The sequence below is a fragment of the Delphinus delphis genome, chromosome 11 (genome assembly GCF_949987515.2).
Source record: "Delphinus delphis chromosome 11, mDelDel1.2, whole genome shotgun sequence".
NCBI lineage: Eukaryota > Metazoa > Chordata > Mammalia > Artiodactyla > Delphinidae > Delphinus > Delphinus delphis.
This window is the reverse complement of record NC_082693.1, coordinates 43,310,635-43,325,589: the sequence shown is the minus strand read 5'-3', so window position 1 is coordinate 43,325,589 and position 14,955 is coordinate 43,310,635. Positions and strand designations below refer to the sequence as shown.

At 47.6% G+C, this 14,955-nt stretch overlaps 1 protein-coding gene across 1 annotated transcript in view; it reads right to left on the bottom strand.

The window, feature by feature from the left end:
* Nucleotides 1-396: 396 nt before the first annotated feature.
* The window catches only part of NCKAP1L (NCK associated protein 1 like), a 42,487-nt gene continuing 27,928 nt past the window's right edge, over nucleotides 397-14,955 (bottom strand). The window contains exons 23-31 of the mRNA XM_060024915.1: nucleotides 13,580-13,677; nucleotides 13,354-13,447; nucleotides 13,120-13,202; nucleotides 12,744-12,824; nucleotides 9,273-9,366; nucleotides 8,249-8,365; nucleotides 7,806-7,915; nucleotides 5,684-5,773; nucleotides 397-1,797 (exon numbers count right to left, since the gene is read on the bottom strand). Of these exons, the coding sequence (XP_059880898.1) occupies nucleotides 1,666-1,797; nucleotides 5,684-5,773; nucleotides 7,806-7,915; nucleotides 8,249-8,365; nucleotides 9,273-9,366; nucleotides 12,744-12,824; nucleotides 13,120-13,202; nucleotides 13,354-13,447; nucleotides 13,580-13,677 (899 nt within the window). The 3' untranslated portion in view covers nucleotides 397-1,665. The remainder of the gene's footprint in view (nucleotides 1,798-5,683; nucleotides 5,774-7,805; nucleotides 7,916-8,248; nucleotides 8,366-9,272; nucleotides 9,367-12,743; nucleotides 12,825-13,119; nucleotides 13,203-13,353; nucleotides 13,448-13,579; nucleotides 13,678-14,955) is intronic.

Here is a 14,955-nt window from a genome sequence, read left to right as displayed (position 1 = left end):
TCTTAGCGATTCCACATGTATATGGAAAAAGGATCTCCCAGCTCCTCAACGAGAAGATCCCAGCAGAGATATAAGAGGGTAAGGGTAGTTGCTCAGATATTTCTGAGCTCTCTCTTCCTCATCAACTTTGCCTTCAGTCTCAGTAGGCCTGACCCCAAATCACTCCTTAGAACATAATCTCCTTTCCATAGCACAGAAGGACAATTTGCTGACGCACGAAGCAGGACCCTCTGATGCTTCTATCCTAAAGAGTAGACAATTGTTGCTAAGAAAAACTTGTGTATTGATTATGGCTGCCAAGTTTAATGAGTATTGACTAAGCCTGGGTCTCGAGAAATAAAGATCGAACACACAAATATCTAAAAATAGCTAACAAATAGCTTTAATGAACTCCGATGGATTTGCTGAAAACCAAAAATCGCTTCCCTTTTATCATGGAAGTATAGACATGACCCTAATTAATCAATTAGTTAATTATATTTGCCCATTCCAACCACTCTAGACTTGTGACATACATGATCTGTTGCTCCAGTCCTCCCTGGCACTGGGTGCACAGAAGTGCTGGATGGGTGCCACTGTTTCCTGCCACGGAGTTAACTAAACCTAGTTTAGTGCTATCTTGAATGCCCTGGGCTTTGTGACACTTGAAATTCTAATTAGTGCAGAAAAGGGCGAAGCTGAAACAGCTTGTACTCCCTCAAGTATACCTACTCTCAGGGCCCTGTAACCTAATGAGGTCTATGAAATTTAAGATCTAGAAGAGAAATTCCTGCCTGGAGCAACAGCTGTACCCAGGATGACAAGGGGATTTGGGTTAAGTTAGTCCCTCCAAACAGGGGGGAGAATACCCCCAAATGCTATGTGACGGAAACTCACATGACACTGGTCCAATTAGTTGTCCTGTGACCTACAATTAATCTAGACTGACCCTCTGCTCTGGGTTGTGGCGATGTCAAGGAAAAGCAGGAGGGTTAAAGTTCAACAGATGAGAGGACTTAACTGGTTACCTACAAGGTGTGGTAGGGCAGGTGAGGGGGGGTTTGGGGCAGTGAAAACCTCTCAAGAGCACTTCCTCGTTGCCCCTGCAGGCCGCAGAGCTGGAAGCAGAGGAAGAGACTCACGGCTCCTACAAGAGCTCCCACGAGGGAAGAAGGGGCTCCTTTGCTACTACTTTGCAGTAGGGGCAGGCCGAACGCTTGCTGAACACATTTGGAAGAGGAAGAGAGGAGATAATCGTCCTAATGAATGTGCAGAAGACAAAAGCAGCTCCAGTGGGAGGATTATAGGCTCATTATGGTTTAATATGATGATTGATCATCTCTGCCCGCCAGCATTGTCCTAGAATAGTGATGAAGGTCGAAGAGACCCATGCCAGTCAGAGCTCAAGCTCTAGTCCCCAGAAGATAGAAAACATACTTGTGTGTCAAGTTTTTTTCATTGTAAAACTTCATACCCGTGGCCCCAATCCCCTAAATTTTTTCCATAAAAAATCCTCCACTCCCCGCCCCAGTGGGCCCCACTTGTCTATGATATCTCAGCCCTGGGCTGTTCCCCCATATTCCTCTTCACCAACTCTGGCTGATCCTCTCTCTAGCGACCCCACCCTTTGAGAAAATAGCCACAGTTTCCACTGCAGCGCGGGCTGAGGCAGGTCCAAGGGGCCCTTCAGTGGGTACTGGCCGACACTCGGTTCAGGTGGAAGGCCCGGGATACCTCCCGATAGGCATTTCGAAGCAGGACATACGGGAAACAGGACTCCAGCATGTCCAGAGTCAGGAAGGAGGATTCCTCCACCACCTGGAAGAGAAAGGGCCAAGACAGATGAGGACCCCAGGTAGGGCGTACCTCAGTGACACCCTGTTCCTCTTCATTCAGTTCCCTGGGCCCTCTGGGGTGCTTAGAGTTACAAGTGAATGGGGTTCCCAAGGCACTGTCCCCCCGTTCCTCCCACACTTCATTCCACTCTAGGAAAGCAATGTGGCCTCTTCAGCTCCTTATAATGGCCTCTGTGCCCCTCCTCAGGGTTATATAAAGGGCTCAGAAGAAGAAAGCAGGAAAGAATCACTTCTCTAGCAACGGAAAAACTCCCATTCTCTCCCATTCTGGATGCTAAATCATACGTGGGTGGGCAGCACAGATGCAGGTAAAGATGGATAAAAGAGCTAAAGACAAAGCTCTGCAGAGAAAGAAACAATTACCACTACAGGCCAAGAAAGAGGGGTCTGGAATCCACACGGGTCCTCTTGGGCTGGGCCTCAGTCTCCTCCCTCCCTTAGTACAGTGCTTGGGGAACAGTAAGGATGCTGCATGAAGGAGCAGGCATGATTAATTAGTTTAATTAGAAGCCTGTGTGCTGCGGTAACCCCTGCAGCCCGCAGAGCCAAGCAGAATGATAGATGGAGATACCTGGGTAAGACAGAGGGAAGCGGGGCAGGGAGATATTAGCGAAGAGCAGCACAGCCTAGCGTTGGGCCAGAGGGCCCCCTTCCCTAAGGAAGGAACAGGGTGTCTTTCCTTCGGTACTCTCCTCACCCAAGAGGTTATGGGACTAAAAACACACTCTGGAGAGAAGTGTCCCATATCCTCTGGCAGTTCACACAGATGGGCCTTCCCAATATGTCTGGTGTTTCAAGTCCTGAAAATTCACTCAGGGAAGAGAATCTACCGTCTCTACTCTAACATGTGTCTCTCCCTGAAGCCCTTTCAAGTTTTAAAATTTGTAAGATACTGCAATTCTCAAACCATGCGCACACAATACACACAACAGCCTCAGAAGAGCAGACACCACAGGCTGAAGGAAAGGAAATCTGCCTGTAAAACTGTAGCTCTGATCTTGGGTTGGATGACAGAAAGAATTTCTTGCTACACACGAGACTTTCAAAACTTAAGCCAGGAGACAGATAGGATCTCTTTTCCAGGACATGACCCTTGGGTACAGGGAAATGAGTGGTGGCTTCAAGAAGACCCACTTGCCCAAGACTTCTATTCTCCGCTCTATTAAGCACAGAAAACCACAGGGCTCCTAACTGGAGGAAATTCATGGTAGCGGAAACAGCCCTAGAGTGAAGGCCAAGAAATGGGTTCTAGTCCCAAATCTGCCCATGTATTCTGGGGGAGACCTTGGATGTCATCTTTCCCTCCCTCTCACCTATGAATTGTGAGGACTGGACTAACTGCCCGCATCTGATCTGGTTCTGACATCTAGGATTCCATGATCCTATGAGAGAGTCATTCCTTCCCCCGTGACACCCAAGCCAGGAACAATCTGACAGTAGTGGGGATGGGCACCGCCCAGGCTTGACAGCCAAGACAGAAAGACCCCACAGACAGAAGTGCCTGCCCAGGATTTGGGGCTACCTGAGTAGCCTCTTAACTCAAAATACAGCCCCTTCCCCTCAGTCATTTCAAATTCTCTGTGGAACCATTTGCATTTAAATTGCTTTGCAGCAGCTAGGCCCTCTGTCTCTTCCCTCCTACAAAAAGTGCCTGGTCCTAGCTCTGTTCCAGCCACTCTGCAGGCCTGTGATGCCTTAAGGGGCAGACAGCTTCCCACACTTTGGGGCGGGGGGAGGGTGGGACGCAAAGCAGAGGGAGGAGATGGCACGGAGCGGCAATACAGCATCACCTCCAACCTCACAGAGGTGAAAACTGCCCAAGGGAATGAACAGGCGTGCCTAAATCATCCAGAAACTAAACTAAGCAGTGGAGAGAGGGGACTAACATTTATTTAGCCTCTCTTATGTAGTAGGCACTTTTATATATACCGTCTCATGAATCCTTGCCCCTCTATCATAAGGATAATTGACCACTTTCATGGCTGAAGAATCAGTCTCAGAAAGGTTAATTAACTTGCCCAAGGTCCCGCTGCTCTGAAGACTGTGCTCTACCTAGCATACTATACTTGCCTTCCCTCTGCCCTCCTTTGCCTCCTGTGCCTTCTCACCCCTCACCTCACCCCCGCCCCCTCAGGTCCATTCTCTTCTCTTCTCCATCATAATCCTTAATCAGCCCAGCCTAGGCCTTTTTCAAGCTGGAGAAACGGAGACACAGACACCACTCAATGCCTGTGTATTTAAAGAAGGAGACCCAGAGGGAGTCCCAGGCTTGCCTGCCCCTAATATTTGTCGGCCTGGCCAAGAGTACAAATGGAAGCCCATATACCAGATGACTAAATAAATCAGACAAACTATTCTTCCTTGTGACCTTTGCAATATGTAGTCGTCTCTCAGTATTCATGGGGTACCGGCAGGGGATTTGTTCTAGAACCAGCCCTGGAACTAATTCAGGGGATTCAGACACCAGAATCTGTAGATGCCCAAGTTACTTATATAAAATGGCATAGTATTTGCATATAACCTACAATATCTTCCCATATACTTAAATCACCTCTAGATTACTTATAATACCTAATACAATGTAAATGCTGCATAAGCCATTGTAAATACAGTGTAAATGCTTAAATAGTTGCTGGTGTGGGCAAACTGAAGTTTTGCTTTATGGAACATCCTGGAATTTTTTTTTTAATATTTTCAATCCATGGTTGGTTGAATCCATGGCTGAGAACCTGTGGATATGGAGGGCTGAGTGTACCTTTACAATTTCATGGAAGACGGGTTTGAATCAAGAATTCTTAGACCCCTCAGAGTTCTGCACCAGAATAGGGGGAAGAGAGGGAATCAGCCTCCAGCCTGGCCCCCTTCTCCTCCCACCCCCAGTCTGGGGGATCTGTATACACACATAAACTTCCTGTCTGCACATCTAAACTCCAGCCATACATTCCGTGGGCTCTAGAGCACAGTCTGCCTCAGTAGGATGGACTTGGAGAAGCTCAGCACAAGCCCTACAAGTGGGCTGGAGCTGCTTAGCAGAGAATTCTGAGGCCCTAGAAATCTTTAGTGGGGGCTTCAAGGTGGGGCACAGGCTCCAGGTGGGCATGTCCTCTTCCTGTAGGCCAGAGGGGGCCACTTAAACCCAGGGCCCCGGACAGGAGCCCCTCCTGTCCACATCTAAGTGCAGCACTAACCGAGGGAATCAAACTTTAGAGCAAAAGAGTAAACATGTTGAAGAGGGAAACAGGGTCAAAGAGGAAAAGATTTTTTTTAAGTTAACTGGGTCAGAGTTCCCAGAACTTTCTGCCAAAGGCGGGGAAAGGCCACAGCTTGGGAAGACAGAAGAGACAGCAGGAGCTGTCTGATTCATGGCCCACCTGGCTCCCTGCCTTACAGCTTTTCAGCTAAAATCCCATCCCTCCTCTGAGCCCCCATCCCCCTCCCCCAGTTCAGCTGTGTGCTACTCAGCACCTTCTTCGTGGTACTCTTAAGGACAAGAAATACAGCGGTAGGAAGTGGTCAAGTAAAACCAAACATGTACTGGACAGATAGTTAAGGATGAGGGACACAGCTGCCCCACCACATCAGACTCAAGAACACTGCAGGGAACGGGGCCCAGTTAGCTAGGGGCTGGGAAGACCCTGTCCTGCAGAGAAGTCCTCGAAGTCTCTACTACCTTGGGATTACAAGACAAGTCTAGAATGTTAGCCAGAACGTAAGGCCTAGACCTCCTCAGGCAGAATTAAGTTCTTAGTTAATGCTTTTGGGTGATAATAATGGCTGGGAGCCAAGGACCCTAAAGAGGAACCTCCTTCTGGCCCTTTCTCTAAGACCAACTTACACCAGATACATACCAAGCGCATAAGCAGAGAAATGGATTCCCGATTTCTGGTTTTAAGCTTGTCAGTCTCCTGGCCCAGCTGCAGGAGGCTGACGGAAGCTACCTGTAAGGGAAGAACTTGTAAGGAAGCAGATTTTTTTTTTTCGCGGTACGCAGGCCTCTCACTGTTGTGGCCTCTCCCGGTGCAGAGCACAGGCTCCGGACGTGGAGGCTCAGCGGCCATGGCTCACGGGCCCAGCCGCTCCGCGGCATGTGGGATCTTCCCGGACCGGGGCATGAACCCGCGTCCCCTGCATCGGCAGGCGGACTCTCAACCACTGCGTCACCAGGGAAGCCCAGGAAGCAGATTTTTATGGTCAGAGTACGACAGCCTCAGACTAGGAGGTGAGTTAAGAAGTGCCGGGATGCTCCTGGAGGCTCAGGGTGGGCAAGCGGCAAATCCCCCAGGTCTCAGAGATCACACTGCCTCTAAACTAGCCAGTGCAGACAACAGGAGGTTGCTGGAGGAGAGGCTGCAAGGGGCGAAGAAAGAACCTGCAGCAGAGGCAGGTAATACTGTATGCCAGGAGATTAATCTCTTTTCCTAGGCGGCCTCCAGACACCACTGTCATCAGACCGTTTACAGCTGACTCCCCACCCGACCAGAGACAGGGCTGGGCCTCTGATTCAGACACAGCGCTCTTGGTATTCTCCTCCTGTCAGCTCCCGAATGGCTGTCCTCTTCGTTCACCTTCAGGCCCCCAACAGATCAAAGAGGGAGAAAGATACGTCACTAATTGCATCCCAGGCCCAGGTTACCTGTACTCAGCAAACAAAGAGGGTAAAAGGGGAAAGGCGGGGGGTGATTCCCTTCTCACCCCATCTTAGAGATCTGGTGTGACTCCTCTTTCTATCCAAGATGCTCAGAGCCCATTTTGTGTGGCCTGTTGTCCCAGTTTAAATAGAGGCCCTCTCACTAAGCTTCCAAGTCCCTGACAGAAGTCCCTGACAGAGAAGTCTCAGGACAAGAGTGTGATTCCCTAGAGCATATGATCTACTGCTTCCTCCTAAAAAGAGACAGATAAGGACCTAGTTTTTAAATCAGGACCGTGCTTTGCAAAAGAATAAGCTCCCTATTGCTGAGAATGCTCCAGCAGGCAGTGGGTACTGGACCATGTTTCAGAGGTGTATGGATGGGATTCCTCCATGGAGTATTTAGAATGGGGAGCTCTGGGGCCTCTTTGAACAAAGGAAAGAGATTACTTATTCTGTGATTTTCCAGAGGCAAAACTTAGATCAATAATGATAGCTACAGGGAGTCAAACTTCGGCTAAAAACTATTTTAACAATTTTTTTCAAACAAACTGGCCATAACCTATAGTAAAATCAGCTGCTTGACTTAAGTTCCAGTCCCTAGAAATCTAGACCAGTGATTCTCAAAGTGAGATCACAGGATGGGCAGCACCAACATTTCCCGGAACTTGTTGAAAATGCAAATTTTCCAGCCCCACCTCTAATCCACGGAATCAGAAATTCTCCAGGAGATTCTGACTTACAATGAAGTTTGAGAAGTTGAAAAAAGCTTGACTTTTTATCAGTATTAGAGTTGGAAAGGGCCTTATAGATGATAAAACTCAGTGTCTCTCCAACTTCACTGTACATCTGGTCTCCTGGAGACCTTGTTAAAAACAGAGGCCTGGACTCACCCTAGAATATTCTAATTCAGTAGGTCTGGTGTAAGGATCAGAAATCTGTATTTTAACAAATTCCTCAGGATAATGTAATGCACACCAAGGTAGTGAATCATGGATTCAGTTTAATCTTTCTAGTTAATAAATGGGAAAACTGAGGACCCAAAAGTTTGGGTCTTCAGAGATCACACAACTGCTTAGTGGCAGATCCAAAACTAGAGCTCAGATTTGCTAACTCTTAGGCCAATGCTCCTTCCAAGTATTTGGGCAGAGGCTGAAATACCAGCTGTTACAGAATCTAGAAGAAACCCCTGCCTTTCACAAAGTGGCCTCTCACTACTTAATGAATAGGATGGGAGGTTAGGCTCCAAGACCTGCTCAACAATAACTGTCTATGGATTTAAGTCAAACCAATTCCCACCAGACTTTGCAATCATCCATTCCTTATAACCTATACCCACTCACCACCAGAAATTCCTTGAGGTGAGTTTCAATGTTCTTGTTGTAGAGGGTGAAGAGGGCAGCAGACACCTGGATGATGGCTTTGGTCAAGCAGTGAATATTGTTGCTGTAACCTAGGTAATTATTGACAGAGAGGGAGAGAAAGGAAAGGGAAGTGAGCCACCCCAGGCGACCCCAGCTAGTAACTTCTCATTTTTTCAGGCTGGGCCATCCCTATTTGACACCGAAAGGACTGGAAGGCATTTGAGGATTAGGAGAAGGATATTCCTATGAAATTTCACTGGAATTGAATTTTAGGAATAGTTCATTCTCAAGTGCTTTTTGAAACAGAACTTTATATCTGAGTCAGAAGTCTCTGTTTTCCAGATAAATGTCTCCGTCTCATATCCCGACCCCAGGACACTAACCTAAACTGCACTGGTTCCTCAAACCTACTCCTTACTTACCATCCTTCTCAATGCTATAGAAGGAAGCTGGGTCCATGGCAAGAAGGGGGAGGGAAACGGCAAGAAAGATCAAGAGCAGGCAGGCCACCTTATATTCTTCCTCAGGGGATGACGTATCTGGAAAGAAGGAAAAAGGAAAAGAGAGTAAGGTCAGCAAACAGGAGTTTTCTTCCAGGGGGTCCTACTTCGCCAAATTACTAGGAGGATCACATGAGAAATATCTGTGAAAATAATTTGTAGAGCACTATAGGCAAGTCATTACTGCTGCAGGGGACAGTACTAGCCTCCACTGATAGTGAGAGGCCTGAGTCCTGGAGGCTTCCCCTGGTGACTGAGCACAGCTCTTGGCAAAGGGCTCTGCTGACACGCAGTTTGAGGGCACTCTGTCAGCTACCTGATGGGGTGCAGAGGCAGGAAGGAGAGGAAAGAGTCTCACCAAAACCGAGAGAGAAGAGGGAGAGCCAGTCTGGCAATTTTAAAAGGGCTTACTACCAGCCCCCTGATTCCATCCTATTCTGAGTGTGTACAAGTATGAATGTGCTAATCCGAGGAAATGTGTAATGGAAATATAAGAGACAAGTGTGAGTCCAGGGGAGGAAGTGCATGGTGTCAAGGTGATTATAGGGGAGGGGGAGCACAAGATCATTCTGGGCAACTTGGATGCTATACCACACAACCTAGTACGAATTCACGTCTACTGTGTATTGTTCGCTCATCGTTTCATCTGCATTACTCTTATTTCCCCAACCAGATTGTAAGTTCCTTTGAGCACTTGCTGAGTACCAGACTCTCACTTAATACTTTTTAGCTGATTGACAGATCAACTGGTTAGAACCTGACTAGAAATCTAAATTGCCTGTGGAAGTATTTTCTGGGAATTAGAGACTATGCTTTAAGTCTTTCCTTAGCTCCCAGTTTATAACCTCTGAATTCACAATCCTAAATAAAGGTTTCTTTGAGACTGACATTTTTCCACCCCACAATAGGGCCCAAGCCCTCCGTTGCCCCCTTTCCCCAATCTTACCAGTTTTCAGATTGGCAATGGCAGCCACCAGAGCTGGGTCAATGTCACAGCCCACCCCTGCAGCAGATGCTAGCTCAAAGACACTCAGGGTCACCTGGTAGAGAAGAAAACAACATTCTGGAGGGTATCCCCTGGAGAGAAGTGCTTGACAGAAGCTACAGGCAGTCAAGACTCCTGGATCACAGATTCTAAACTTTTGGTGTACTATCATCTTTGCTGCGTATTCCTTTCATAGATCTCCCTAACCTACAGGGGAAAGAGGAAAAAAAAAAAAAAATCCAGTGCTTTAGCTTGGCATTCAGATTCTCCACAATACAAATTTATTTTTTCAACCTTATTTCCTCAAATGCTTCCTACAGTCAATGCAGCCAGGGTAATTTATTCACTGTCTCCAAGCTACAACTTACTTTCTTACTTGCATGCTTCGGTTCATGTGCTTCCCTCTTCTAGAGTGTCCTTTCTTCTTGAGAGATGATAGAAAATATATATATTGGTCCCTGCCCCTGGTTCCTGACACAGGGCTCCTAAAACCCTTGTAATTCCCTAAGTGATAAAAGCACTAGGAACATTTTTTTGGTCTTATGTGGCAGCTCTGGGTGTGCTCCCGAACAGCTCCCGGAGGCGGCTGCTCCCCAGAAAGACCACGCTTGGGTAGAAGTTGGGAATTTCCAGCCGCACCACACCCCCACTGCTCCAGAGAGGGGAGCGGGCCTGGATATAGGGTTAATAATTGATCATGCCTACGTGAAGAAGCCTCCATAAAACCCCAACAGGACGGAGTTCAGAGAGCCTCCAGGTTGAGGACACATCCACGGACCAGGAGGGTGATGCAGCCCAACTCCACGGAGACAGAAGCTCCGGCCCTCAGGATCCTCCCAGACCTCGCCCCACGTATCTCTCCATCTGGCTGTTTATCTTATATCCTTTATCACATCCTTTAATAAACTGGTAGATGTGTTTCCCTGAGTTCTGTGAGCCACTCTAGCAAATTAATGGAAAATAAGGAGGGGGATATTGGAACCTCCGACCTACAGCCGGTTGGTCAGAAGCACAGGTGACAACTCAGGTTTGCAACTGGCTTCTGAAGCGGGGAGTAGGTGCAGACTTGTGCGAGTGAACCCTTAACCTGTGTGATCTGACACTATCTCCAGGTAGATAGTGTCAGAATTAAGTCTCAGGACACCCAACTGGTGTCACAGAGATTTGGTGGGGGAAAAACCTCCACACATTTGGTGACCAGAAGTGTCAGAAGTGAAGTGTTCTGTGTGAGAGGAAAGAAGACTCACAGGAGAGAAACACGCAGGAAAGAACTGGGTTTTTCCCTACATAGGAAGGAAAAAAGTCTAGAGTTTTTCCTATTTACCTCTCCTCTACTTATATCTAAGTGACACCCACCCTTGAGGCCTAACTCAATCTCATATTCTCTATGGCGCCCTCCCTGCTGACCTCAGCCCAAGCTCATCTCTCCCTCCTTAACCTGGTGCCACTTACTTCACAGTGGTCACACACAGCACCTGGTATCATCAGTTTTCTTTTCAGATTGGAGGTGAGACGTATGGCTTATCTCATCAACTAGATTACAATTTTTTTTTTTTAACCTCATGGCATAGAGAGGGGAGAAAAAGGCTTTGGAGTGAGAAGATCTGGGCTCAGATCCTAGCACCACCACTTACTAAATGTGTGACCTTGGCTAAAAGTTACTTAACTTCTTCAAGCCTCCATTTTCTCATCTGTAAAAGTGGGATAATGATACCTACCTCACAAAGTTGCTGTGAAGATTAAATTAGACCACATGTGTAAAGTATCTAACCTAGTGACTCACAGAGTCACTAAGACACTAATAACCGTTGTCCCTTTCGCTCTACTTCCTTTCTCTCAAAGCCAGGAACTCTGCATTTCTTTTATCCTCTCTAGGCTTTAACACAATGCTAAGCACATAGAAGGCATTCAGTTAATATTGATTGATTGATTCCTGAATCCCTCAGTGTACTTAGAATCAGGTTCCCAAGATGTAGCCCCAAACACCCACCCACAAATTACTCAGACCCCTTTTGAGGTTAAAAAAAAAAAAAAAAAGACTTGAAAATGTTCTGAGAGAACAAGGATAACTGTTTCAACAGTAGATAACTAAGTAGAGTGTCAACCCCACAGACATAACAATAAACACACTGCCTGTGGTGCTGGACACAGAAAGTTAACCTCAGCCACATTCTGCTCTGCCCTTTATTTAAATTCCCTACTAACTAAATAACCCTGCTCATGGCACCCATGACCTAGGAGATCAGGGACCTGGTCCATGACCTGTGGTTTTCTGGAGGAAGAAAGTGATCATTGAAGGAGCTTCTGTTCTCTTCTCCTAATCTTCTCACCCCTCTGAGGCAGTAACAGAATCTCTGACGGACAGGTCATCCCCCACGCCACCCGACCTGCTCATTCTCCCAGGCAGGCAGAGCCTAAAGCTCGGAGCTGCCTGGGAGATGCCAGCTAGACACACTCCTGACAGGCCAGAGAGTTCAGCCCCACCACCAACACCTGCCTGAACCCCAGGCTCACCGTGACACCAAAGACCTGCCCTGAAGGAGCAGCCAATCCAGTGAAATGTCACCCCCTCAGGGCCCGTGACCCCTTGACCCTCATCATCTGATTTCAGGCAGAGAGGAGGAAATGTTCACAACTCTTTTGACCTCAAGGTAAAGGAAGTTTTTTTCTCTAAGTTTTCTTTTTTTTTCCTGACTACTTCCTGTTAACCAGTTTCCTCTTCTCACAGACCTCCCTCCGTTAACGGAATCAATTATAAGAGAAGTGCCCTGCCCTGTGCATTTGAAGGCCCTTGTTCCCAGCCTTCAGCTGTATTTCCTGCAAAACATACTTGTTTGTTCTAGGTGATTCAAAAGGCAAGCTGACGTGAGGTGGGGGAGGGGGAATGGATGTTTAACTTGGGTGCTTACAGAGTCCCCTCCGCCTTTCCCCATCTCTAGAGGAAATGAGGCCCAAGGCAGGTGACACACACACAGAGGAACCAGAAAGTTTCAGAACTAGGAGGAAGAAAAGGCCAGAAAAAGAACGGAAAATCTGAGGGCAGACAGGGTGGGTAGGAATGGAAGAAAAAAAATTTACAAAAAGTACCCAGGCTCCTGACTAAAGAGGGGACTTGTCTGCATATAGTTGGGTATCTAATTTGGACATCTTAGGAGAAAAGCTGTAGAAACTATCCTAGAACTTACTCCTCTCCCTCCAGTAACGTTTCCCTAGCCCCCGCAGGATCTCCCCAGGGCTCCCCAGCTGTGCACCCTCTCGCCTGACCAACGCCCCTCCCTCCACAAAAATCTCCCCCAACGTGTTTCTATTCAAATTCTGGCTCTTCTCCCTGCAGTATTCTTCAGAGCCCCCTCTCCCTTACTAGATCCTAGCTCTATCCATTTTCAACAACAAAAATCTCCTAATTAGATTCCACTTTGCACTCTCCCATACCTTGATATCTGTGTCTGGGGTGACAAACTCCTTCAGGCATTCAATGGGACCCATAAGAAATGGGCAGTGGGAGGAGAAAACCTGGAGGAAAGAGAGTACAAATGAGTCCAAGGGACAGTGGCCGATGCCTTCCAACAGGTGGAAACAAAGAAACAAAAAAAAGGCCTCAGCTTAGATAAGAACCTAGCCAGCTTCCCATGACACTTCTCTCCTCATGCGTCTAGGTTTCTTCAGCTCATCTAGCCTCAAAGAACTTCCAGGACCTCTACCGAATTAAGCTCCGTTCTCCTCAATGCTCACCAACCCTTTCCACAACTTCTCACACAAGCCCTACCCAAGGCTTTATCCTGTGGCAGCCCCCTCTCCCCCAGCTCACCTCCCGAAGTCCCTCTTGGGCCATGGCCCTAAAACTGAGGATAACTCCAATGATGGTCATACGCTTCAGTACATTATCAGCCCCTGAGGAGAAAGAAGAGCGTTCAAGAAGAGAACTCAGGAGAATGGCAACGGTTTTCCTTCTTCAGACCCAGCCTAGGCCCCAGAGCCCCAAAAACCTGTCATCCACAATGCTTTTCCCACAGTTCCTTCTCCCTTTAGGAGACGTGCTCACCCATCAGCTGGGGAAGCAGAGAAGCCATCAAGTCTGCCTTGCTAAAGTTGGATCTGATCTGAACAAGCACATCCATGTTTTCCACCACCAGCTTCTGCGGCCAGGACACAGAGCCATTAAGCACGAAAAGATGAGACCCATGGTACATCTTCTCCCCAGTCTCCTACCCCTACCCTTCTTCCCCCGGGGGCTGGACCTTCTTCCCGGGGGCTTGCTTCCACGGTACCTTCAGCTCCACGATCTGAGAGGTCACATGCCACATCAGGTTTTCACTCAGGAACTTCATGCCATAGGGGCCCAGGAGTTCAGCCAAAGCCCGCAACTCTGGAATAGAGTCACAGAGGCCCCAGGTGGGACTCAGAGAACGCCGGTGCGTTTGCACAATAGCTATAGGGTAACGTGAACACCTTAAGTGTTTTCCAGCAAGGAAAGGAAGTGGGAAGTTGGAGAGCAAACGTAGCCTGAAATCCTGTATTCAGGTGAGAGGTCTGGCCTGCCTGTGGGACAATTTACCCTCTCCCCACTGGTACCCACACCAAGACGTACCACAAATGATAACTATTTACTTTTCATTCCCATAAGAATCTAGACTTTCCCAGTCCCTTTACATGGCCCTGGACTTTACTCTTGCTGGACCAGTCCCTTTACATGGCCCTGGACTTTACTCTTGCTGGACTAGCTGCACTAGCTTTATCACATGTTAAGCTCCTCTCTGAGCCTCAGTTCACTTCTCTGTAAAATGAAGAAATTAATATCCACTCTGAATACCTCCCAGAGTTGATATGATAGCATAATCAGTACACATCCCCAGACTCCCAGTTGTCTTTTCCCCTAAATTCTTCTTCCCTCAAGTCTGCCCCATTACCTTATCCCTCCCTACCCAACCTGCTTCTGGCCCTTTGTGAATTAAATAAAACCTGGCTGAGGAAATCCCATGTTAGAAACACTAGTGACAAATTCAGACAGGGAAGAGCTCCAGCTATGACCTTTGGCTATGGGCGGTCCCAGCAGAGAAAACCATAAAGACCAGAAGTAACAAGAGACCAGTAGAGGAAAGGGGAGTTTAATATAGTTAACAAGAGTTCAGAGGGAAAAGGAAATCAAGGCTCCACACTCAAGTGTTTAAAGGCAGGACCAGTTGATCTCCACCTCTACCATTGACAAAGGAAGTGGAACTGGTCACAGCAGCTGACACAGAGCCTCATGTGGAATAAATACTAAACATTTTTAGTCACCTATTTACAATAGGAACAACTGAGCTGAGAACTAGAAAAGGATTTCCAAACTGGTCAACTTAGATAATTCTAAAATGGCTGACAGAGAGGCAGAGGGGCTGAACTGCCTTCTCTGGAGAAAAGACACACTGATCTACTGATTTGGATCTGCCAACTCTCCTTACTCTGGTCCTCTCTAGGCTAGTAACCCTAGGGCATCCTTCTCTATCCATCTATCTATTTTTGCAGCAGCATTGCCCCATCACCATGGTAACCCAGGGAAATTGGGGTGGGGGTGGTAGAAGGGGGAATCAGCATTACCTCCTGCGGCTCGTCAGTTGTCAGAGAGACCTAAAGCTGATTTTAGATGCTGCCTACAGTCTGTGGG